Source organism: Citrus sinensis, chromosome 2 (assembly GCF_022201045.2).
Source record: "Citrus sinensis cultivar Valencia sweet orange chromosome 2, DVS_A1.0, whole genome shotgun sequence".
Taxonomy (NCBI): domain Eukaryota; kingdom Viridiplantae; phylum Streptophyta; class Magnoliopsida; order Sapindales; family Rutaceae; genus Citrus; species Citrus sinensis.
In genome coordinates this window covers 6,287,731-6,311,289 of record NC_068557.1, presented here as the reverse complement: position 1 = coordinate 6,311,289, position 23,559 = coordinate 6,287,731, and the positions used below count along the sequence as shown (strand labels likewise).

The 23,559-nt window shown below is 36.5% G+C and overlaps 5 protein-coding genes across 7 annotated transcripts; 4 read left to right on the top strand and 1 right to left on the bottom strand.

Annotated features, from left to right (window-relative positions):
- Positions 1-147: 147 nt before the first annotated feature.
- Positions 148-2,555, bottom strand: LOC102609823 (uncharacterized). Of its 2 annotated transcripts, none has more exons than XM_006470148.4 (5): positions 2,218-2,555; positions 1,735-1,832; positions 1,301-1,579; positions 562-619; positions 148-453 (listed from the first exon to the last, which is right to left on the bottom strand). In XM_006470148.4, exons 1-5 carry the CDS (start codon positions 2,454-2,456, stop codon positions 372-374), a joined length of 756 nt encoding a protein of 251 aa, XP_006470211.2. In that variant the 5' UTR covers positions 2,457-2,555; the 3' UTR covers positions 148-371. The 2 variants fall into 2 exon arrangements, with proteins under 2 accessions (XP_006470211.2, XP_006470212.2); XM_006470149.4 differs by having other exon boundaries at positions 574-619; positions 2,218-2,554.
- Positions 2,556-5,794: 3,239 nt separating this feature from the next.
- LOC102610354 (GDSL esterase/lipase At5g14450) lies at positions 5,795-8,385 on the top strand. Its single transcript, XM_006470150.4, has 5 exons — positions 5,795-6,539; positions 6,629-6,838; positions 6,939-7,111; positions 7,385-7,658; positions 7,890-8,385. Exons 1-5 carry the CDS (start codon positions 6,287-6,289, stop codon positions 8,135-8,137), a joined length of 1,158 nt encoding a protein of 385 aa, XP_006470213.2. The 5' UTR covers positions 5,795-6,286; the 3' UTR covers positions 8,138-8,385.
- Positions 8,386-12,554: 4,169 nt separating this feature from the next.
- On the top strand, positions 12,555-15,097 carry LOC102610657 (GDSL esterase/lipase At5g14450-like). The gene is made up of 5 exons (XM_006470151.4): positions 12,555-12,863; positions 12,961-13,170; positions 13,272-13,444; positions 14,057-14,330; positions 14,594-15,097. The coding sequence occupies exons 1-5, from the start codon at positions 12,617-12,619 to the stop codon at positions 14,839-14,841; spliced, it is 1,152 nt and encodes a 383-aa protein (XP_006470214.2). The 5' UTR covers positions 12,555-12,616; the 3' UTR covers positions 14,842-15,097.
- A 1,059-nt stretch (positions 15,098-16,156) lies between these two features.
- LOC102608393 (GDSL esterase/lipase At5g14450-like) lies at positions 16,157-17,641 on the top strand. Of its 2 annotated transcripts, XR_008052519.1 has the most exons (3): positions 16,157-16,509; positions 16,762-16,933; positions 17,022-17,641. XR_008052519.1 is itself a non-coding variant. In XM_052435433.1 (2 exons), the coding sequence occupies exons 1-2, from the start codon at positions 16,711-16,713 to the stop codon at positions 17,174-17,176; spliced, it is 378 nt and encodes a 125-aa protein (XP_052291393.1). In that variant the 5' UTR covers positions 16,157-16,710; the 3' UTR covers positions 17,177-17,641. The 2 variants fall into 2 exon arrangements, 1 of the variants encoding a protein (XP_052291393.1); XM_052435433.1 differs by having other exon boundaries at positions 16,157-16,933.
- A 789-nt stretch (positions 17,642-18,430) lies between these two features.
- On the top strand, positions 18,431-18,955 carry LOC127900256 (DNA damage-binding protein 1-like). Its single transcript, XM_052434860.1, has one exon. It carries the CDS (start codon positions 18,431-18,433, stop codon positions 18,953-18,955), a length of 525 nt encoding a protein of 174 aa, XP_052290820.1.
- The last annotated feature ends 4,604 nt before the right edge of the window (positions 18,956-23,559 follow it).

Here is a 23,559-nt window from a genome sequence, read left to right as displayed (position 1 = left end):
TTACCAACGGCTTATGAGTTACATTTGCGATATTTATTCATGCAACAGAGAAGAGAAGAGAGAACCACGATGCATATAACACAATAGCTTTCGGAAATTCTTAAATATGCAGATATAGCTGAACCGTTAGTTTTTAAACAAAAAAGAGGCACAAAAAAAAAAAATATCTTCATAAATAAATTATCTGACAAAGCTGAATTCACAAACAGGTTATAAAGCTAATCATTACAATTAAAAAAAATTATGCGCGGACTTGCATTCCATATTCCCTAAAAGTTTCTCTCCTTTAGCATAAGGTATTAAAGAAAACCTTAAAGACTGAAAAACCTGCAGCAAGTACAAGAAAACTCTGTTTCATATGAATAAATAATCTAGCACGTGATGTTCTTCTTACTTTTCTTCTTCCTCAAGGCAAAGCTGCTTGGTCCAATTTCTATGGACATTCTCTTTGTTCTGCAAAGCAAGATTTAATAAGTCAATTTAGCAAAAAAAACACCATGGGACTGAGAAGAAAAAAGTGAAAACCAGCAAAATATTTAAGGATTAAAAATAGAACATTACGAGGCAACACACCGTGAAGAAAGCTCTTCTGACTCCTTGCTACCATCTTCAACTGCACCTGAAGATTAAAAATAATAATAATAATAATAATATAGTCAAATTACAAAAATCAAGGACCCCCAAACAGCTCAAAGTAATTTCCCGAAAGCACGTAAGCTCTTGAAGCAATCCAATGATATAAAATTCAATAGTCAAGTTACAGAAGATGATACAATCAATATCAAATTTGTGCTACTTGGTTCTTAATAACTTGACTGAACAGAATTATCTTCAAAATAATGCAGAGAAAGATAGTCAAGAGCAAAGTTTAGCAACTTGCTTATGCTCCTGACCCATGGTTTTGCTCGCTTACTCTCAATACATTTGGTCATTATTTGACATGCTTATTCCCTTCACAGAATTTAAAAGTTTGGATAGGCAACTTCATGATCAAACCATTCTAATAAAGATATGCAGCCAATGAGAAACAAAACAGGGTTCAACTGCAATCATATTTGAACCTACAAATGGAAATTGATAAAGAATCATCCAAGTGCATTTTTAACCTTTTTATTTTTACTTTAAATAATATATCTCTATCCATAGTTTTTCCTCGGACGCAATATAATTATCATTCTGTGCTGTTATACTATCTGTTGCTAACCAGGCTAATGATATAGATAAAAAGCATAACATGGTACAGAAATCTTGACTCTCCAAGCAAACTAAGATATTTGCCCAGCAAAAATACTATTCACACCTGTGACATTTTCTTCTTCATTTTCTGGCTCAGACTCTGAACCCGAACCCCATCGATCTCCGCCATCGTCAAAGTCCCAACGTTCACCCACCGGAGGCATCCAAAAGTCATCTTCTTCTGAATCACTCCCCTTGTCAGAAGACTCCCTTACTTCAGAAATAATTTCTTCAATCTCTTTCTTCTTCATCTTCTTCTTCTTCTTCTTCTTTTCACCATTGGCATTTGGTTTTGGTTCTTCTTCTACTTGTTCTTTATTTAATTTCTCTATTTCCTTTTGCTCTGAGCACATTCATTTGTGTTTTAATAATTAGTTCACATCTAGGCAGCGGGCATCCCTCAACCGTAAAATCATACAGATTGAGGCAATACACGAGATCGAGTAGGGCATCAACTTGTATAAACAAAGAACTAAATAATCAAAAACAAAAACTCACCGAGCTTGTTGAGGAACCGTTTGCCGTTGATGTGCTTCCATATATGTTCTTCATTTTTGTTGACTGTATCACCAGTTAGCTTACATATCAATTTTGCACTGGTAATCAAACAAATTGAAACAATATCAACACTTAATTGCATGAATAAAACACCCACATTCACTTTGATGGCAACAGAGACAAAACTTTTATTTCGTGATAGATTATAAACTATTCAATATTTAAAGACCTGAAAAAACAGAACCTTCCACTCAGATAAATCAGATGTAAGCTAAAATCTTCCTTGAAAATTGCTTAAGACAGTTTAAAAACATAAACTTTTAATTACTTCACCAACTGGGTCCCTAAAGAAACAGCCTGAAAACCTTAAAAAAAAAAAAAGTGAATTACGCATCTATGTTGATTATATCAAATCCTAAACCCTAATTAAAGGAAAATTGAAAAGAAATACAATTTTTTTTTAAAAGATGTAATCTTGAATACCGGGAGAGTGGGTCTTGCTTGAACATGTTAAGAGGGGGCTTATTGTGGGACAAAGCGAAGTCGATGAGACCCAAACGGCACCGTTTGGACTGAGAGTACGAGTCTTTGTCTTTGGCAAGCATCTCGTGGCCTGTCTCTACGCACTTGAACCTGCCGTTTTCGAGCTCCATAAAAGTCGGCGAACCCAGTAGGTTATTTCCTTCCTTTACTACTTTCTTTTCATCTTCGACTGAAGCCATTGTTGCTCCCGCCGCTACAGCTACCGCTACTGCAGCTTCCACTGTAACAGAGCGATTTTGTTTCGCGTTGCGTTTTTGAGTCGTCTCAGTAAACAGACGGCGTTAGTTTTGTTTGTTTTACGCCCGACATGTTATTCCAACGTTGTCGTTTTAACGGTGCATTTAGTAATTTTCCTCCTATTTTAAGGATTACGAGTGAGGTTAGGGCTGAAGCCCGACTCTATTTGGGCTAGAACTACGATTTTATCAGCAAGCTCTGGCCCGAGCATGGGACCCAAAAATTAATTAAACCCAAACAATAGGAGACATAAGAGTAGGGCTATTTGCACGCTAAAATTTATTTAGACACTCATATTTTAATAATTGTTTGTATTACTAAATTAACCTATTAAGAATAATTTAATAAATTTTATCCAATAAATAGACATATTTTATTTACTATAAACCACATTAACAATAAAAAAATTGAATTAAAATCTCCCTAGTTATGTCAATGAAAATTCTAACACGAGCAAATTGTCCTATACACTCTCCCGTTTCATCAATTTCTATTTCCTGCATCGTGCCAATCTTTTCTCCCAACTTTTGAATAGCATCATTGTTTATACACATTATGTGAATGTTGTGAACTTGCACCCAAAATGAAGTGTGCGTAAATGATTGATCCTTTATATCTCCAATGCTCGCTGGTTCAGATAGAACTAATAAAGATCTGTCAAAGCGCCATGGCCCCCCCATGAATACCCTTTTCTTTTCTTCTTCAGTGGCAAACTTAAACAAAAAATTGTTGTCCCCCATGCTTTCAATCTTAACTCCCTTCACTGTTCTCCACGCTTGCTGCATTGCCGCTTTCAAGCCCTTCCTATTAATGCTTCGTGTGAGTAACACCTTGCCAACCAGGCAGTTTGCAACAACTTTTTCCTCCTTTTATCTTCATGCTCCCCATAATCATTACTATGTCTTCCGCTTCTTCTTTTATGGCAATTGCTTGACACTTCTGGATTAATTCTTCCGTATCCATGTATACTATGTTTCTAGCAATAAAGGCTTTCCCACCAACACTGTTCTCCACACCAACACTGTTCTCCACACTTGCTGCATTGCCGCTTTCGAGCCCTTCCTATTAATGCTTCGTGTGAGTAACACCTTGCCAACCAGGCAGTTTGCAACAACTTTTTCTCCTTTTATCTTCATGCTCCCCATAATCATTACTATGTCTTCCGCTTCTTCTTTTGTGGCAATTGCTTGACACTTCTGGATTAATTCTTTCGTATCCATGTATACTATGTTTCTAGCAATAAAGGCTTTCCCACCAACCTTTTCAAACACTATGATTAATAGAACCCAAAAGAAAACTATTCCCAACTTTAATCGAAGGACAGAGTAGAAAAAAGAAAAGAGAAAGGAAAAGAGAAAACAACCAATCAATAAGTGACAAAATAAGCCATAAAGGCTTCAGTCTTATTTCATTCTAGTACTTTTTCTAGATACTTAGTACTTCTCATTTAGAAAAGCCCGAACCTAACATTGGCAATGTAGCATTTTCTAAAGTTATCTTAATATTAAATATTTTTTCAAATATATAATTTCAACTAATCACCCAAAAAAAAATGAATACAATGTAGTGCAATGGCCATGTAGTATTGTATCTAAGTATAAGATTAAAAAATACAATATAATGTAGCACAAAATATTGTATATCATTAATATAACACAATATTACTAAACTACAACATAATATAATATATTTGTATTAAATCATGTAATATAGTGTGTTAAACGCACTGTGAAATAATTAAGTTGGTGGTTAGAGTTTAAAAATACACTCTCTATCTTTCATAATATTTTTTTTTTTGGGTTCTTTGTGATTCCTTTTAACTTAATTAAAAAAAAATATATGGGATGACAGACTTTGTGGATTTTTTTGTCCTTTTCTTATAAATGGTCGACAATGATATTGACGAGATTTTATTGCATTGAAAATGGGTGCTAATAGTAATAATCCATACACTAGTATCGTTTACGGAGGAGGGTTCATCTAGAGAAAGAGTTTTAGAAGAATATTAGAGGGGTGCCAGAAGTTCTACCCCATGTTGCAAACCTAAACTCCTTATCCAACCTTGTTCGCTAATAGTTGTTGGGCCTAATCCACTTCCATTCGATGTTTTAAGCTCATTTATGATTCGACTATCTGCAACAATTTTGTCTTTTTTCTTTTATTCTCTCCCCTAGCCCCCCCCCCCCCCAACACCCAAAAAAAAACTTTTAAGGAAGGATGCTAAGGAATTTATGCTATATTTACATTTTTAAAATTTTAAAAACGCTTCTCATGAATTTTGATAAGAATGATTACAGAAATTTATTTAAAAACCTCATATGTTATTTCTTTATCCACTCTAGGAATTAAATATTACTGATAAAAAAAAAGGAATTACATAGTAAATATTATATTGTTTGAAATAAAAATTTAAAACATAATTCAAAATGTCTAACATTAATTGGATCCAACTTTTTTTATTCTTAGACCACTCCACTCTCACTTGAAACATTAGTCCAAGTATATTATTATTATTATTATTTTGCTACATCACTAATTTACTGTTGAATTGTTGCTTCAAGTCTTCAACATGTTAGTAGATTTTGGGCAAGTAATTTAAAGTGGTGAGAACATAAATCAAATCATTAATTATTCATCTACACTCTAATATTTATGATGGCTGGCGCTAAGTTACGTTGAATATAACTTGCGCCTCTCACAACAATAGTATTTGGTCCCATCAGTGATACTGTTGGAGATATCATAAATGAGAGGTCCTAAGTTACGTTGAGTGTAATTTACGGACCTCTCACAATAATAATATTCGGTTCCATCAGTGATACTGTTACTTGAGAGGCGCCTAAGTTACGCATAACTTAGCGCCTCCCATTTATGATATCCAGGAGTAAATTTCACGCACTAAGGGGGAAAAAAAGAAAAGAAAATCCCTCGGACCAGCGACTACCAATCATCGCCTTCCCAAGAAATATACTTTGTCCGGTTCAATTGATTAATATATAATAACAAATGGCAGTAAAGTAGAAGATTGATGGTCAATTTTAACACAAATTACGGAGATACGGACAACTCTTTGGTCCACAATTCCACATATAGAGAGACCAGACGCGCATTATTATCAACATCACACCGACTTCACTTTTAAGGTACTTCATTACAGCCATCATATCATCATCAAATGGTGCCCAGCCTCTCAGCCATCCACTAATGAAATGACGACCTATGCATTTAATAGCACGGTCCGTTCTTGGACAACATTGGTCACACTTTCTGCCAGCTCTAATCTTAGCCGCAGCATTCATCACATCAGTAGTCACCGTCGCATGGTATGAGATTTGTGTAGCTCTTTTTCTAGTTCAAATCCTTACTAGTTTATAAAATCTACACAGCCGAACCTAAGCATAACTTTAATGATCATAATTCATAAATGAGAAATTTATAATTTGTTATTTATATTGGTACAATAATAATCTTTTAGACAAAATACGTAAAGATAATTGTTATCGTTGCCGATGCAATCTGTACTAGGCAGTGAGAGTGGATTAGTGCAAGAGAGTGAACACAATCTGACAGTTAAGGTTTTGAGGCAGATCAAACAAGTTAATTGAGGCCACAGCACATGGCTACTGTCAGTGACCATGAATATCTTATATCTGTTTTGTCTCGACGTTAAGAAAAAAAAAGGGGTTAATTACTTTTATCCGTAACGGTCTCTGGGTTTATTATATATAGACGGTACGTGCCCAGAATCGGCAACAGAGGTGGACAAGTGACAATGTTGTATTGGAGAGCTTTGGTTGCTGGGTTTTTACTATTCACATGGGGCGGCTTGGGTGTGAGTGGTGTCAGTGTCACTAATAAATTGCCACCGTGTGAGTTCCCTGCAATTTACAATTTTGGGGACTCAAATTCGGATACCGGTGGCATTTCAGCTGCATTTGAGCCAATTCGAGTTCCATATGGAGAGGGGTTCTTTCACAAGCCTGCTGGTAGAGATTCTGATGGCCGTCTCATCATAGACTTCATTGGTAACAACTTGTAATCTCTCTCTCTCTCTCTCTCTCTCTCTCTTTCAAAAATATGAAACCCCATTTACAAAATTTTATTAATTTTGCAGCTGAGAGTGTGAAATTGCCATACTTGAGTTCATATTTGAATTCACTTGGAACGAATTTTCGGCATGGTGCTAATTTTGCCACTGGAGGATCAACCATTGGAAAGCCTAATGAGACTATATACGAGTATGGAATTAGTCCTTTCTTTCTGGGTATGCAGATTACGCAATTTAACCAATTCAAAGCACGAACGAAAGAGCTTTACGATGAAGGTTGGTTTATTATTTTCTGGTTATAAAGATATTTGCCCATAATGATTTTGATCATTTGTTTGCATATTCTATAACACGCTTTGTGAAATGTGATGCTCAGCCAAGATTGCCTCGGATAGAGACAAGCTGCCGAGACAGGAGGACTTTGCCAAGGCTCTTTACACGTTTGATATTGGACAAAATGATCTTTCTGTTGGATTTAGAAAGATGAGTTTCGATCAACTTCGTGTAGCGCTACCCAACATTGTTAATCAGCTAGCTTCAGCTGTTCAAGTAAGTTGGCATCTTTAATTGCAATTGCCTACGCTAACAAGTTTTTGACTTGATCATACTTGTGTCAATTTAAGTAAAATTGACACTTATAGACTTATGAAGAACAAACACTACTGCCAACTCTTCTGAACTGAGTAGTTCAGCTTCCCCTTCCAAAAACTGTCTCACGAGCATTTCATCAAACAGTCTAAATTTTCATCAAAAACTTGATTTCTTCAATAACTTCTTGCATAGAACAGCTTTCATGAGCCAACTTGTATAATTCAATTTCAGAATATATATCAACAAGGAGGGAGGGCATTTTGGATACATAATACAGGGCCTATTGGTTGCTTGCCAACCAATTTTTTCTACAATCATAACCCACCACCAGGCTATCTTGATGATCACGGCTGCGTCAAGGATCAAAATAACATGGCTGTGGAGTTCAACAGGCAGCTTAAAGAAAGAGTAATCAAATTAAGGACAGAGCTCCCAGAGGCTGCAGTCACATATGTGGATGTTTATGCTACAAAGTATGACTTGATCGGCAATGCAAAAACTTTAGGTAATCATTTCATTACTAATTGTAATTGTCACTCACTTATCTGTCTAAAGTCACAATGCATTGCAACTATATGTTGGTGGGTGCTTTTGTTTAATGAAAGTGTAAATTTCACATTTTGTTGTTACTTATGCTAAAATGTAGCATTCAAGCTTTTACTGTTGCAGTGCTATTACCAAAATCAAGATTCTTGTGTGGATGATCAAATATATGTTTTTGATTTACTTTATATAGGTTATGCTGATCCATTTAAGGTCTGCTGTGGGTATCATGAGAACTATGACCATGTGTGGTGTGGAAACAAGGCAACCATCAACAACACTGAAGTATATGGGGCTTCTTGTAAAGACCCTTCAAAATCTATTAGCTGGGATGGTGTGCACTATACGCAGGCTGCAAATCAGTGGGTTGCTAATCATACTCTTTATGGTTCACTGACAGACCCGCCGATTCCAATCACCCAAGCGTGTCATAGGCAGTGAGGGTATCTGTCAGAGTCATACATGGTCAATAGAGATTTTTGGGAATTCATAGTGAAAATTTCAAGTACTTTTAGCACAAGAGAACAGCAGACTAATAAGTTTTATGATTCAGGAGTATGGTTTTGTGCAATCGATCTCAAGGTTAATAATTGAATGAGTAAAGAATTCGATCTTTCATATGTTTAAGCCAGAACCTTTGGTGTGTTTGCTATTTCTCTAATAATAATATTCAAAATGCATATCTATTAGTCATTTTCCCATGTCTGTGTTGTTTTCAAGTGAACAATTGAAAGAAATATCCAAAGATGGCATAAGCTTCTTTAGAGGGCTAGCTAATGGTTTGCATTGTGCCAAAAAATCCATATTTTGAGGATTGCAGCAGCCCAGTGTTAGTATTTATATGGAAAATCCCAAATATGTTCCAGAACAAATGCTGGTTCGATTTTGAAAAGAATGAATGAGAGCTGAGCTAGCCAAATGTGTAGCCTGCCGTCTGTGCCAATACGCTCATCTCTTATATCGGAAATGAAAGAGCTAAATGCAGCCATCCAAACTTCTTCAAATATACCTATCGCTGAGCTGGTACAGCAGGAACTTCTGTTTGCCACTCTTGCTGATTATGTGTTGGGACTGGCATTATAGAAATTACAGTAGCTCCCACACTGGTGTTTATTGTTTCTACTGCTGAATACTGCAACCTGTAGGTGCTGTTCAGCAGATCCCATCTGCTTCAAATCCTCGTGTTGTTTTATTGAGGGTGCAATTTATCTGCCGGCCTGTAGGATGCTTCAGCATTCCAAATTCCTGAAATTTTGCTGGGAATAAGGATTAGTCTAACCAAACAAACCAATCCATCCAGCCAAAATCATTATATTTACCAAAATCCTGCTAGCTTTAAAGGACTCTCTTGGGTCATAAACTCATAATGCCCCTCGATAGCTGCGTTCTTCAATTTATTGTAATTAATTCGCATTTTCCTTTATAACAATAAAAAAGAATTTAATTATTAATAAGCCAAACTAATTTGTACAGTCAAAATGAAAATTGATCGTACTAATTCATTGTTATAATTATTAAGTTCTTCTTGGTCGGACTTATACAGCTTATTTATCTTACTCATAATCTGCATCCGGATTATCTGATTAGTTAATTCATAATCAATTACAGAATCCTATTTTGATCCTTTATTCTAATATCAAGAATAATAAAATGACTAAGAAGATTATGGTTTCTCAGTCTAAATACCATAAGCTATAATGTTTCTCGTGTAAGTTTGATGCAGTGATATCAAATGACAGCAAAAGTGTAAAAAAATCAGGAATTCAGATCCGCTCTTTGTTTTTCAAATTTTTGTCTATCAATGACTTTTAAGAGTGGCCCTAATTAGATCAGCATTCTTTGTTTTTCATATATTTATGCTAAAGAGAGTTTCCTGGCATATAAGTTACCAGAATCACCAACAGCTGCATCGAAGTGAAAATAAAGTGCTGGAGAGCTTTATTTGCTGTGTTTTTCTATTCTCGCGGATACTAAGTGTCAGTGGTGATACTTTGCTACCTTGTGAATTTCCGGCGATTTACAGTTTTGGTTACTCCAATTCGGACACTGGCAGCTCATCAGCTGCATTTACACTATTACCAGCAGCAAATGCAGCTGATAGAGCTCGCGATGGCCGTCCCATTATAGATTTCCTGGGTTTAGAATCATTCTTAACATTTCATTTATCCTGTTTAACGTATAAACATGAAAATCTCATCTACAAGTGGCAAATGAGTCTTTCATTGAGCTTGGAGGCAGTCCTTTCGTTCTTGATGTGCAGATTGAAATTTAATCAATTCAAAGCACGCCGCAAATTTCTTCAAGTGTAAAAGTGCCCTTCGGGGTTCGATATTTCTTAAAATAATTTTGGATGGTTTTTAAGCTCTCAGCTAAGATTAACTCAGGCAGAGACAAGCTGCCAAGATAGGAAGACTCACGCATTTGATATTCGACAAATTGATCTTGCTCTAGGATTTGTAACGATGAGTTTTGATAAACTTGTTACAGAATTACCAGGCATCATTAGCTGACAAGCTTCACCTTCTTACAGAATTACCAGGCGTCATTAGCTGACAAGCTTCACCCATTAAAGTAAGGAGCAATATTATCTACAGAAGTTATCTTGGACTAACAAATTTCCGATTTGATCACACTGGCCGATTACGCTTTCAGAATAAATATCATCAAGGAGGGAGCGCACTTTGGATACACAACACAAGGCGTATCGGTTGCTTGCCATTGAGTTCCCCCCCCCCCCCCCCCCCACCAAAATCGTAGTCCAAGAACAAGTCTTTCTTGATGAACATGGTTGCATAAAATCGAAAAATGACATGGCTGTAGAGTTCAACAGACAGCTTAAACAAAGAGTGATCAAACTGAGAGCAGAGCTCCCAGAAGCAGCGATAACATTTGCGGATGCACATGCTGCAACATATGAATTGACCAGGGATGCGAAAGAATTAGGTAGACATTTCCTCCTCGGTTACTTCTGCTTGATTCACGATGACATTGTTAGTTTGTTACAACACATTTGTGGATGCTGCCTAAACATGAATCATATTATTGTGTCGTTTATACAGGATATGCTAAATCCATTCAAGTTCTGCTGTGGGTATTATGACAACACAACGTACATGGGATGTGGAAAAAAGGCAACCATCAACAACGCAGAAGTGTAAGCGGCTCCTTGTGAATCCCTTCAGAATCTATAAGGTGAGATGGTGTACACTTTTCTCAGGTTGCGAATCAGTGGGTTGCTAGCTAATCGTACAATTAATGGTTCATTAACAGACCCACCAATTCCAATCATCCAAGCATGTCATGGCGTAGGCACTAGGAAGTGAGAGTCTGCTTCATAGTCATACATGTGAATGAGAGATGATATTTGCGTCGGCACTTTGGGGCGGTTCCATTGCGTCATATAAATTGATGTTTCAAGTTAATTGCTACAAACTGACTGGAAATGCGCAACAGAATTTACTTAATTGAAAGAAAAGGTAATATTTATTACAATCAGATTGTTTTAGGAAACTTTGACTCAAGCTTTTTAGCGCTTCAAACGACACTTAAGCTTCTCACTGGAATCCATCATAAAAAGAAAAGCATAGCATGTTGGCATTGTTGCTGCCGCTTTTGGGCAGATTAAGAGGACTGTCATTAGTTTGCGAAAGCAAGAAAGCGGAGTTTCTCACCCGGACACTTCAAAAATGATATACAAAATAAGTTGAACACTGGTCAGATGAATTTGTAGATGAATCAGAATCGAGGAGTTTGGGCTGTAAGTCTTTTTACTATAGCAACCAAAACACGATTTTGAACAAATCTGATGGTAGGTAGGCAATTGTTTCGTTTGAAAATTTGATGAAAGTGGCGAGGGTAATTTGGTTTAAAAATTTAGCATTTGATTAATTATGATAAAAAAATTGAGAAATTAAATTTAAAAATATAAAAATATTGCGGTTATTTTTATAAATTTCTCACCAATCATCGCCTTTGCAAGAAATATACTTTGTCTAGTTCAATTGATTTATGTATAATAAAAAGTGGCAGTAAAGTAGAAGATTGATTGTCAATGTCAACACAAATTACGGAGATACGGACAACTCTTTGGTCCACAATTCCACAGATAGAGAGACCAGACACGCATTGTTATCGACATCCCACCGACTTCACTTTTAAGGTACTCGGCCACCAGATCATCATCAAATGGTGCCCAGCCTCGTTGCCATCCACCAATGAAATGACGACCTATGCATTTAATAGCACGGTCCGTTCTCGGACAACATTGGTCCCACTTTCTGCCAACTCTAATTTTAGCCGCAGTATTCATCACATCAGTAGTCACCGACGCATGGTCATCCGATTTTATGAGATTTGTATGGCTCTTTTTCTAGTTCAAAACCTTACTTGCTTACAAAATCTACACAGCCGAACCTAAGCATGGCTTTAATGATCGTGAATGAGAAATTTATAATTTATTTATATTGGTACAATAATCATCATTTTATGCACTTAAAGTTTAAGGATGTTTCATCAAAGTCACACATGTCAGGGTCTCGAAACCTGGACTGTGAGAACAATTGTTGACGGCAACATAACAAAACTGTATGTAGTTGTGACTCATTAGATTTAGACAAAATACGTTAAAGATAGTTGTAATCGTTGCCTATGCAATCTGTACTAGGCAGTGGGAGTGGATTAGAGCAAAAGTTTGAACAAAATCTGACAGTTAAGGCTTTGAGACAGATCAAACAAGTTAATTGAGGCCACAGCACATAGCTACTGTCAGTGACCATGAATATCTTATATCTTTTTTGTCTCGACGTTAAAAAAAAAAGTTGGGGGGGGGGGGGTTAATTACTTTTATCTGTAACAGTCTCTGGGTTTATTATATATAGAGATAAAATGACCAGAATCGGCAACAGTGGTGGATAAGTGACAATGTTGTTTTGGAGAGCTTTGGTTGCTGGGTTTTTACTATTCACATGGGGCGGCTTGGGTGTGAGTGGTGTCACTAATAAATTGCCACCGTGTGAGTTCCCTGCAATTTACAATTTTGGGGACTCAAATTCGGATACTGGTGGCATTTCAGCTGCATTTGAGCCAATTCGAGCTCCACATGGAGAGGGGTTCTTTCACAAGCCAGCTGGTAGAGATTCTGATGGTCGTCTCATCATAGACTTCATTGGTAACAACTTCTATTTTTACTTTTATTTTTGTGATTTTTCAGTATTATCTTTGGAGAACATGAAACCCCCATTTACAATATTTCATTCATTTTGCAGCTGAGAGTGTGAAGTTGCCATACTTGAGTGCATATTTGAATTCACTGGGAACAAATTTTCGGCATGGTGCTAATTTTGCCACTGGAGGATCAACCATTGGAAAGCCTAATGAGACTATATACGAGTATGGAATTAGTCCTTTCTTTCTTGGTATGCAGATTACGCAATTTAACCAATTCAAAGCACGAACGAAAGAGCTTTACGATGAAGGTTGGTTTATTATTTTCTGTTTATAAAGATACTTGCCCATTATGATTTTGATAATTTGTTTGCATATTAATATAACACGCTTTGTGAAATGTGATGCGCAGCCAAGATTGCCTCGGATAGAGACAAGCTGCCGAGACAGGAGGACTTTGCCAAGGCTCTGTACACGTTTGATATTGGACAAAATGATCTTTCTGTTGGATTTAGAAAGATGAGTTTTGATCAACTTCGTGCAGCAATACCTGACATTGTTAATCAGTTAGCTTCAGCTGTTCAAGTAAGTTGGCATCTTTCTTTGCAGTTGCCTAAGCTAACAAATTTTTGACTTGATCATAGTTTTGTCAGTTAGATAAGTAAAATTGATACTTATATACTTATGAAGAAGAAACACAACTGTCAAGTCTTTGGAGCTTAGTTTAGCTTTCCCTTTCAGAAACTGTCTCACTGAGCATTTCATCAAATAGATTATATTTTCATCAAACACTCGATTTCTTCAATACTGTCTTGCAACACTCGATTTCTTCAATACTGTCTTGCATAGAACAACTGTCACAAGCCTTGTTTATTTCACTTTCAGAATATATATCATCAAGTAAGTTGGCATCTTTAATTGCACTCGCCTAAGCTAACAAATTTTTTACTTGATCATACTCGTTCAGTCAATTTAAGTAAAATTGACACTTATGAAGAACAAACAAGTAAAATTGACGCTTATGAAGAAGAAACACAACTGTCAACTCTTCTGAACTGAGTAGTTCAGCTTCCCCTTCCAAAAACAGTCTCACGAGCATTTCATCAAACAGTTGGATTTTCATCAAAAACTTGATTTCTTCAATAGCGTCTTGCATAGAACAGCTGTCATGAGCCAACTTTTATAATTCAATTTCAGAATATATATCAACAAGGAGGCAGGGCATTTTGGATACACAATACAGGGCCTATTGGTTGCTTGCCAACCAATTTTTTCTACAATCATAACCCACCACCAGGCTTTCTTGATGAGCATGGCTGCGTCAAGGATCAAAATAACATGGCTGTGGAGTTCAACAGGCAGCTTAAAGAAAGAGTTATCAAATTAAGGACAGAGCTCCCGGAGGCTGCAATTACGTATGTGGATGTTTATGGCACAAAGTATGAATTGATCAGCAATGCAAAAACTTTAGGTAATCATTTCATTCTTAATTGTAATTGCCACTCACTTATCTGTCTAAGGTCACAATGACATGTCACTATATGTTGGTGGGTGCTTTTGTTTAAGAATGACAGTGCAAATTTCATATTTTGTTGTAAAGATCCTCCTTTACTGTCCCTGCAGTGTACTTATGCTAAAATGTAGCATTCAAGCTTTTACTGTTGCAGTGCTATTACCAAAATCAAGATTCTTGTGTGGATGATCAAATATATGTTTTTGATTTACTTTATATAGGTTATGCTGATCCATTTAAGGTCTGCTGTGGGTATCATGAGAACTATGACCATGTGTGGTGTGGAAACAAGGCAACCATCAACAACACTGAAGTATATGGGGCTTCTTGTAAAGACCCTTCAAAATCTATTAGCTGGGATGGTGTGCACTATACGCAGGCTGCGAATCAGTGGGTTGCTAATCATACTCTTTATGGTTCACTGACAGACCCGCCAATTCCAATCACCCAAGCATGTCATAGGCAGTGAGGGTATTTGTCAGAGTCATACATGGTCGATAGAGATTTTTGGGGAGTTCATAGTGAAAATTTCAAGTTTTTTTGATACAAGAGCGCAGCAGATCAGTAAGTTTTCTCTATATGATTCAGGAGTATGGTTTTGTGCAATCGATCTAAAGGTTGATAATTGAACAACCTCAAGAATTTGATCTTTATTATGTTTAAGCCAGAACCTTTGGTGTGTTTGCTATTTCTCTAATAATAATTTTCAGAATACATATCTATTAGTCATTCTCGCATGTCTGTTTATTTCAAGTGAACAATTGAAAGAAATATCCAAAGACAGCATAAGCTTCTTTAGAAGGCTAGCTAATGTGGAATGGTTTGCACTGTGCCACAAATCCATAGTTTGAGGATCTAGCAGCCTAATATTAGTATTTATAAGGAAATCCCAAATATGTTCCAGAACAAATGCTGGTTCGATTTTCTAAAGAATGAATGAGTGCTCAGCTAGCAAAGTGTGTAGCCTGCCTTCTGTGCCAATATGCTTGTCTCTTATATTGGAACTGAAAGAGCTAAATGCAGTCAAGCACAAGCTCCAACTCATTTCTCATCAGCCATACACACTTTTTCAAATATAACTGTTGTTGGGCAAGCACACCAGGAGCTTCTGTTTTCCACTTGCTGATTATGTGTTGGATTGGCATTATAGGAATTATGGTAGCTCCCAGGCTGTGGTGTTTATTTTTTCTAATGCTGGAAACTGCAACCTATAGATGCTGTCCGGCAGATCCCATCTGCTTCAAATCCTTGTGTTGTTTTATTGTGGGTGCAATTTATCTGCTTCCCTGTAAGATGTTTCAGCATTCGAAAATTCCTGAAAATTTGCTGGGAATAAGGATTAGTCTAACCAAACGAACCAATCCATGCAACCAAAATCCCTATAAATAGTTAGCTTTAAAGGACTCTCTCGAGTCATAAACGCATAATGCCCCTAGATAGTTGCGTTCTCCAAAATATTGTAATTAATTAGCATTTTTCTTTATAACGATATAAAGGAATTTAATTATTAATAAGCCAAATTAATTTGTAAACACAAAATGAAAATTGATCATATATTTCTATCTAATTCATTATTATAATCATTAAGTTCCTCTTGGTCGAATATATACAGCTTATTTATTTTACTCATAATCTGCATCCGGATAATCAGATTAGTTAATTCAGAATCAATTTGAGAATCCTATTTAGATCCTTATTCTAAATAATAATAATAATAATAATAAAATGACTAAGAAGATTATGGTTTCTCAGTCTTGAAGATACCATGAAGTATAATGTTGCTCATGTGTATGCAGTCTGCTGCAGGGATATCAAATTACAAAAAAAGTGTAACACAATCAGGAATTCTGATTCCCTCTTTGTTTTTCATATCTTTGTCTATCAACGACTTGATTTAATGAAATATAGCATATGAAAGTAAGAGTGGTCCTAATTAGATCAAGAATTCCACAATGAAACATTGGTGTCTGCTTTGTCTGCACACACACAAAATTTGTACAATTTTATGCTAAATAAAGTTTTCTGGGTTTATATGTAAGTTACCAGAATCATCAGCAGCTGAATTGAAGTGAAAATCAAGTGTTGGAGAGCTTTGTTTGCTGGGGCTATTCTATTCTCGTGGGGATTAAGTGTCAGGGTGATACTCTGCTACCTTGTGAATTTCCAGCGATTTACAATTTTGGTGACTCCAATTCGGACACTGGCAGTTCATCAGCTGCATTTACGCCATTTCCAGCATCAAATGCAGCTGATAGAGCTTGCGATGGCCATCCGATTATAGACTACCTACGTTTATACTCATTCTTAGCATTTCATTTATCCTGTTTAGCGTATAAGCATGAAAATCTCATCTACAAGTTTCAATCATTTTGGACTCTGTGTTATGCAGCTGAATTCACCAGGAGCAAAACTTCGACATGGCGCTAATTTTGCCACAGGAGGTCAGCCATTAGAAGGCCAAACGAGTCCTTCGTTGATCTTGGAGGCAGTCCTTTCTCTCTTGATGTGCAGATTGAGATTTCATCAATTCAAAGCACGCAGCAAACGTCTTTATGATGCAGGTTATACTAGAATCTTTAGCATTGGTAAAGGTGCCCCCCAGGACTCGATATTTCTTAACATAATTTTGGATCTTTTTTATGCTCTCAGCTAAGATTAACTCAGATAGAGACAAGCTGCCAATACGGGAAGACTTTGCGGAGGCTCTTTGCCCATTTGATATTGGACAAGTTGATCTTGCTGTAGGATTTATAACGATGAGTTTTTATCAACTTCTTGCAAAATTACCAGACATCATTAGCTGATGAGCTTCAGGCACTCAAGTGAGGAGCAATATTATTTACAGAAGTTATCAAGGACTAACAAATTTCTGACTTGATCATACTGGTCAATAACACTTTTAGAATCTATATCATCAAGGAGGGGCGGCATTTTGGATATACAACACAGGCATATTGTTTGCTTCCCATTTTCTATAATCATAGTCCAAAACAAGTCATTCTTGATGAACATGGGTTGCATAAAATCGAAAAACATGAAACTGAGAGCGGAACTCCCAGTAGCAGCAATGACGTGCGTTGATGTCTACGCTGCAACATATGAATTTACCAGCGATGCGAAATAATTAAGTGATTGTTTCCTTCTCGGTTGCTTCTGGTTGATTCACAATGACAGTGTTAGTTTGTTACGATACATTTGTGCATGCTGCCTAAACATGAATCACATTCTTGTATCGTTTATACAGAATATGTTAATCCATTCAAGTTCTGCTGTGGGCTTTATGATAACACAACCTACATGGGATGTGGAAAAAAGGCAACCATTAAAAACATGTAGTGTAAGGGGCTCCTTGTAAATAGCCTTCAGAATCAATAAGTTGGGATGGTGTATACTTTTATCAGGATACGAAGTAGTGGTTGCTAACAACAACTTTAGCCTCTCTACCGTTTAGAGGGATTATTGAGAAACCAAACCGTCATGAGATGGCTAGCAAATACCGTCTTAGAGACTTTGTCAATAGGATTCATCATGGTTCCCTTAACAATCCCATGTTAAATTCTAATAAGGGTAAGATTTCAACCCTAATTTTTGCCACTGTTAATGGTGCTATTATTGTTGATGTTTACCAACAAAGTGTTAGCTCCACTGGCAATGGAGTCCCATTAAGTGGCTTGATTGGGTTTGCTCCCCAGTTCGAGTCGCAGGGAAGTCGCCTTTGTTGGGAGAACCTGTGCCTCTCGGTTCGAACGGGGACTTCTAGTCTAGGTTGTGGTACGGGCTTAAAGGTGCCTCCCATAGTTGGGGCCCTCCCTAGGATACCTCGTGGTCAAATACTAAAAAAAAAATTATTGTTGATGTTTTTATGTCACCAAAGAAAAATCCATTCTTCGGATTTGATTTTATTTTGATTCGGATAAACTAACTAACTAATTGTTCGCCACAAAAAAAAGTTCACTTAAGAACTCTGCTGGAGTTAATTTTGATTCAAAGGAAAACGGCCGTGGAACAGAAATAACTCGCTCAGAACACCTTTTAAAGGATTACTTCAATAAGTTGGGATGGTGTACACTTTTATCAGGCTACGAAGTAGTGGGTTGCTAGCAACAACTTTAGCCTCTCTACCGTTTAGAGGGAATATTGAGGAACCAAACCGTCTTGAGCTGGCTGGCAAATACCGTCTTAGAGACTTTGTCAATAAGATACATCATGGTTCCCTTAACAATCCCATGTTAAATTCTGATAAGGGTAAGAATCCAATCCTAACTTTTGGCACTGTTAATGGTGCTATTATTATTGATGTTTCCCTATATTATAAGCAATACCATATGCTAGAGAAATTTCAAGCAAACTTAAGGAAGAAAACTGAAGGCCTGAGAAGTTTAAATCATGAGCAGTGGAGGTTATTTCATGATGAGGAGAGGATGACAAGTGCAAAAGAATTTATAGACGGCGATTTAATTGAGCCATTTATTGATTTTGGCAATACTTTAACGCAAGAAATTTCCACAGCTGTTCATGTTTTTGTCGAGAAGCTTGTGAAGCTAGTTGAGGAACTTAAAAGAGTTACATTGACATGTAATTGATATCAATGTAACCCTTTAAATCCCTCAACTAACTTCACAAGCTACTCCACAGAAACATCAACAGCTACGGAAATTTCTTGCATTAAAGTACTGCTAAGATCGACAAATGACTCAATTAGATTACCATCTATGAATTCTTTTGCACTTGCCATCCTCTCCTCATCATTATAGAACCTTCACTGCTCATGATTTAAACTTCCCGATCCTTCAGTCTTCTCCCTTAAGTTTGCTTGAAGTTTTTTCTAACACATGTTATTGCTTATGATGAAAGGAAGTGACAGCAACAATAGCACTATTAATAGTGCCAAAAATCAAGACCGGAATCTGACCAATATCAGAATCTAATTTAGGATTGCCAAAGGAAACATAAAAAATTCTATTGACAGTCTTCAAGGAGATATTTGCCAACCACCCTAACACGGCCTAGCTCCTCAATATTGCTCTTAACGATCGATGAAGAGATTAAAATTATTCTCAAAACCCAAATAAACGCCCTCATCAAGAATTGCAACAGCTGAAATCCATTTTGCATTCTCGTCACAAGCTTGCTGCCTTATAGCTGTTTCCTCGTGTTGCAGCAAATGAACATTACTAGCTGATTAAGAAGGAAAAAAATAACTATTAGATCACACAGAGAGAATTCTAGTAAACGCTAATGAGTTTGTCATTATCGCAAAAAGCACATAAGTTTTTTTCCTTTTGTCAAGTGGAGAAAAATTAAACAAGTGTAATCTTGGTTATTAGTATTTGATTGTAACACACCCCAAATCTAACACACCTCTATGCCTCTAAGAGGCTCAATCACCTCCAACACCTTAAACAAATACTAAGATATGACAATTAATAACTTATTCTAAGAACCTGGTTTTTCTAATTCATACTCGTACATGTCTGATTCTCAGAATTTTAACTCTTCATCTAAAACTCAGAATGACATAATATTCTATGAAACTATTCTGGACATCCATTAGTACCCCATGTAAAATTTTCAAGAGGATCCGGTATCAAAAACATTTTCAAAATTATTTATTTCTCGACAAATTCGAAATTGTTTTCACATAACCTAAACCGAACGGGTTCTGAGATTTTTATAAAATAAAATACTAATAATAAAATTATGAAATTAAAACTGGGAGTATTAGACACATATATTAACTTCCATATAAAATTTCAGAATTTTTTGAGTTCATGTGTTGGTACAAATAATCTTGTGAATCCGATCGCAATGCTGGAATCGCCGTTTTCCAGTGCAGTGGTTTCTATTTCGAAAATAGATATAAAATTGAAAACGAAGTCGAATTTAATGAAATAAAATTTATTCAAGAAGCACTATATGTCTAGTTTCCAGATATATAAATTTCATAAGAAAGCTCATTCAGAAAATATAGGTTTAAATTCGAGATACTCATGCTGTCCAGAATTATCTTGTGTGCTTAATACGTACAAGATTGATTAACTAAACTCATAATAAATCAAAACCCTAAACAAAGCCTAAATTATGCCAATATAAACCATAGATAGAGTGATTGGAAATTTGTTGAGAATAGGAAGAATAAACTTACCAATCGCTTTGATTCTCTCTTAAACAGAGGTTTGAATCCTAGGGTTTGGGTAAGAGCGTTATGAGCAGCAGAGAAGAAGAAGAAACGTCGTGGATTTAGGGTTATGGAAGGGGACAAATATGAATTTATAGGGAGTCTTAAGTAACCCTATTGAATTTGGAAAAATAATCATTTTCTAAAATTATCTCATAAATAACCCTTATTTATAATTTAATATCCCTTTTTAATAAGGGTTATAGGCCACGCATGATTCCTAATGAAAGCCCAATTTCCATAATTTAATGTTATGGAAATTTGTGGCGTTACATTGATGTTGGCTAATGCAATGTTAATTGAGAATAATAATATACCTTGTAGATAAATGAGGGAATTTGCTTCATTGGATCGCCGACAACAGTTAAATCCCCTTGAGTCTATACACAGAGGGCACGCACATGACTATTATGCCCACTTTCGAATTCCAAGTAATGGCACCATCATCTTGGAGCATCTGAGAGTACAAATGGATCTTTACTATTGATTGAGGCCAACAATTTACCATTGAAGGCATTCAATGAGTACACAGCTTCAGTGGTTTCCTTCTCTGCCACTAACAGTGAAAACCAACATCCTTCCCTGCAGTTGTTAATAGATAAAAAACAAGAAAACCCAAATGAGAAAGAAGTAATATCAACCATCTCAAATTCTCATATAGAAGAAAAGGGAAATGCATTTTTACCTTGGTTGGCTCATTTTCCCTTAGTACATATGCAGTCCCGATGCAGTAATAAATATTACTATCAGCAGTGGAAGGAACAAAAAGTAAAGGGGCTACCATTCTCAAACTCATAAAGCTCATGAACTGATGTGGCCTCAAATGTTTGGTCATTTGTGTTGAAAAATCAAAGATTTTTGGTGAGTTTTTTCAAATTGGTTGAAAAGGAAAAGTGAGCCACATGCATTGCTTTTGTTTTTCAAAGTCGGCACCAAATTGCAAGCCTTTTGCCAAGACTCTTGCCAACTATTTTAAGACTTTTTACAATGAAGCTCAACTATAAATAGAGCTTCATTCAGAGAGCAAATGACATTCTGAAAACTTAAGAACATCCCAAAATTGTTAAGCTTATAGGTTTCTAAGCTTTTGAGATTTCTAAGAGTGTGAGCAATTGGAGAGTGTGTGTGAGAGTGTTTGGTGTATTTGGGTTCTGGAAAAGTGAGATTTCTTTACTCAAATTTGTACTCAAAATACAATTATTTTTCTTTTGCTCCCGTAGACGTAGGCATATTGCCGAACCATGTAATTCTTGTATCCTTTATTTTTGTGTAATTTTTGGTACGCTTGATTCTGCATTTCGCGCACAACAAGTGGTATCAGAGCCGACGATTCGTACTTGGGGGATAGACATTGTTCACGTATACGATACTATTCTCATATACGGTACTGTTCACGAATATGGTGGAGAAGGCCATTTGTACTTGGGAGACAGTTTATTGTAAGTAGTGTGTATTTTTGCATGTCTAGGAAAGTTCTATCAACAAGGCAATAAGAGTTTAAGGATTCTGGTTTTTAATTGGGACCGAGTTCCCGTCCAGTCTCCTGAAAACTTTCCTGGTGCATTTATTCACGCGAAATTAACATAATAAAGGCAGTTTTTCGAGTGGAAATAGTTCGTTGAGAAAATGGTAGAAGGTGAAACTTCCAGAATTAGGGAGAAATCTACCGAGACTATTTTAGGAGACACTTCAAGTGGGATGTGAGATTTGTCAAACCGCTATTCAACACATGTTATAAGAGGCTAGAAGATCGATGTTGAAAAGTTTGATGGGAAAATCAACTTCGGCATGTGGAGGCGCGAAGTTATGGATGCCCTTATTCAAATCGATCTCGATGTTGTTCTGAAAAATAAAAGACACTTGTATGATGAAGAAATTTAGGATTGTATGAATGAGAAAGCCTGTGGTAAGATCAAATCTTGTTTGACCAATGAGGTGAAATACTTGGTGAAAGATGAGGAGTGTGCGATGACTTTGTGGCGTACATTGGAGGAGAAATACTTGCTGAAAAGTCCTGAAAACTGCCTTCGTGCAATGAGCCAAGTATATGGCTTTCAAAGAAGATTGAGGTAGCAATGCACGATCATGTCTCAAGATTTGAAAAGTTACTTGCTGATTTGAAGAATATTGATGAAGATATTAAGGAGGAAGTTAAGGCTATGATTCTGTTACACTCACTACTAGAGGAATATAGCCATTTTGTGACTACCTTGATATATGGGAAGAGTGTGATCATCTTCAAAGATGTTTGCACAGCATTGACTAACTTGGAGATTCGGAATAATGATAAAAATTCTGAACGAGCATCGTCTGAAGCTTTGGTGAATAGAGATTAGGCGATGGAGAAAAAGAATAAGCGTAGTGGAAAGAATTCTCGATTCAAATTGAGAAGCAGAAATATAGCTCGAGATGAGTGTGCATTTTGTCATGAAAATGGCCATTGGAGGAAAGATTGTCCAAAGGCTCAAAAGAGAGATGGGAAGAAACCAGCAGCAGCAAACATGGCACGGAAAGATAAAGACTCTAATTATTCACTAAGTATTACTCATGCAGTATACGTGGCTAGTTCAAACGAGTGGATACTTGATGCTGGAGCAACCTATCATTTGTGTCCTATTAAGGAATGATTTACGAATTTTCGTAATCTGGAATCCGGTGTAGTTGTGATGGGGAATGATCAACCTTGTCGCACAATGGGGATATGAACAATTCGACTCAAAATGTTTGATGGAATGATCAGAGAACTCAAAGAGGTTAGATTTGTTCCAGCTTTAAAGAAAAATCTAATTTTTGTAGGTGCTTTAGAAGCTAAAGGCTACAAGGTTACCATTGAAGATGACGCAATAAAATTTACACATGGGGCCATGGTGATTCTATAAGGGGCTCGCTGTTACAATTTGTACTATTTGAAGGAAGGTACAACTGATGAAGTAAATGTTGTTGAGGCGCACAGTGACACCACTAAGTTATGTCATGTACAACTAGGACATGCTGGAGAGAAGTCTTTGC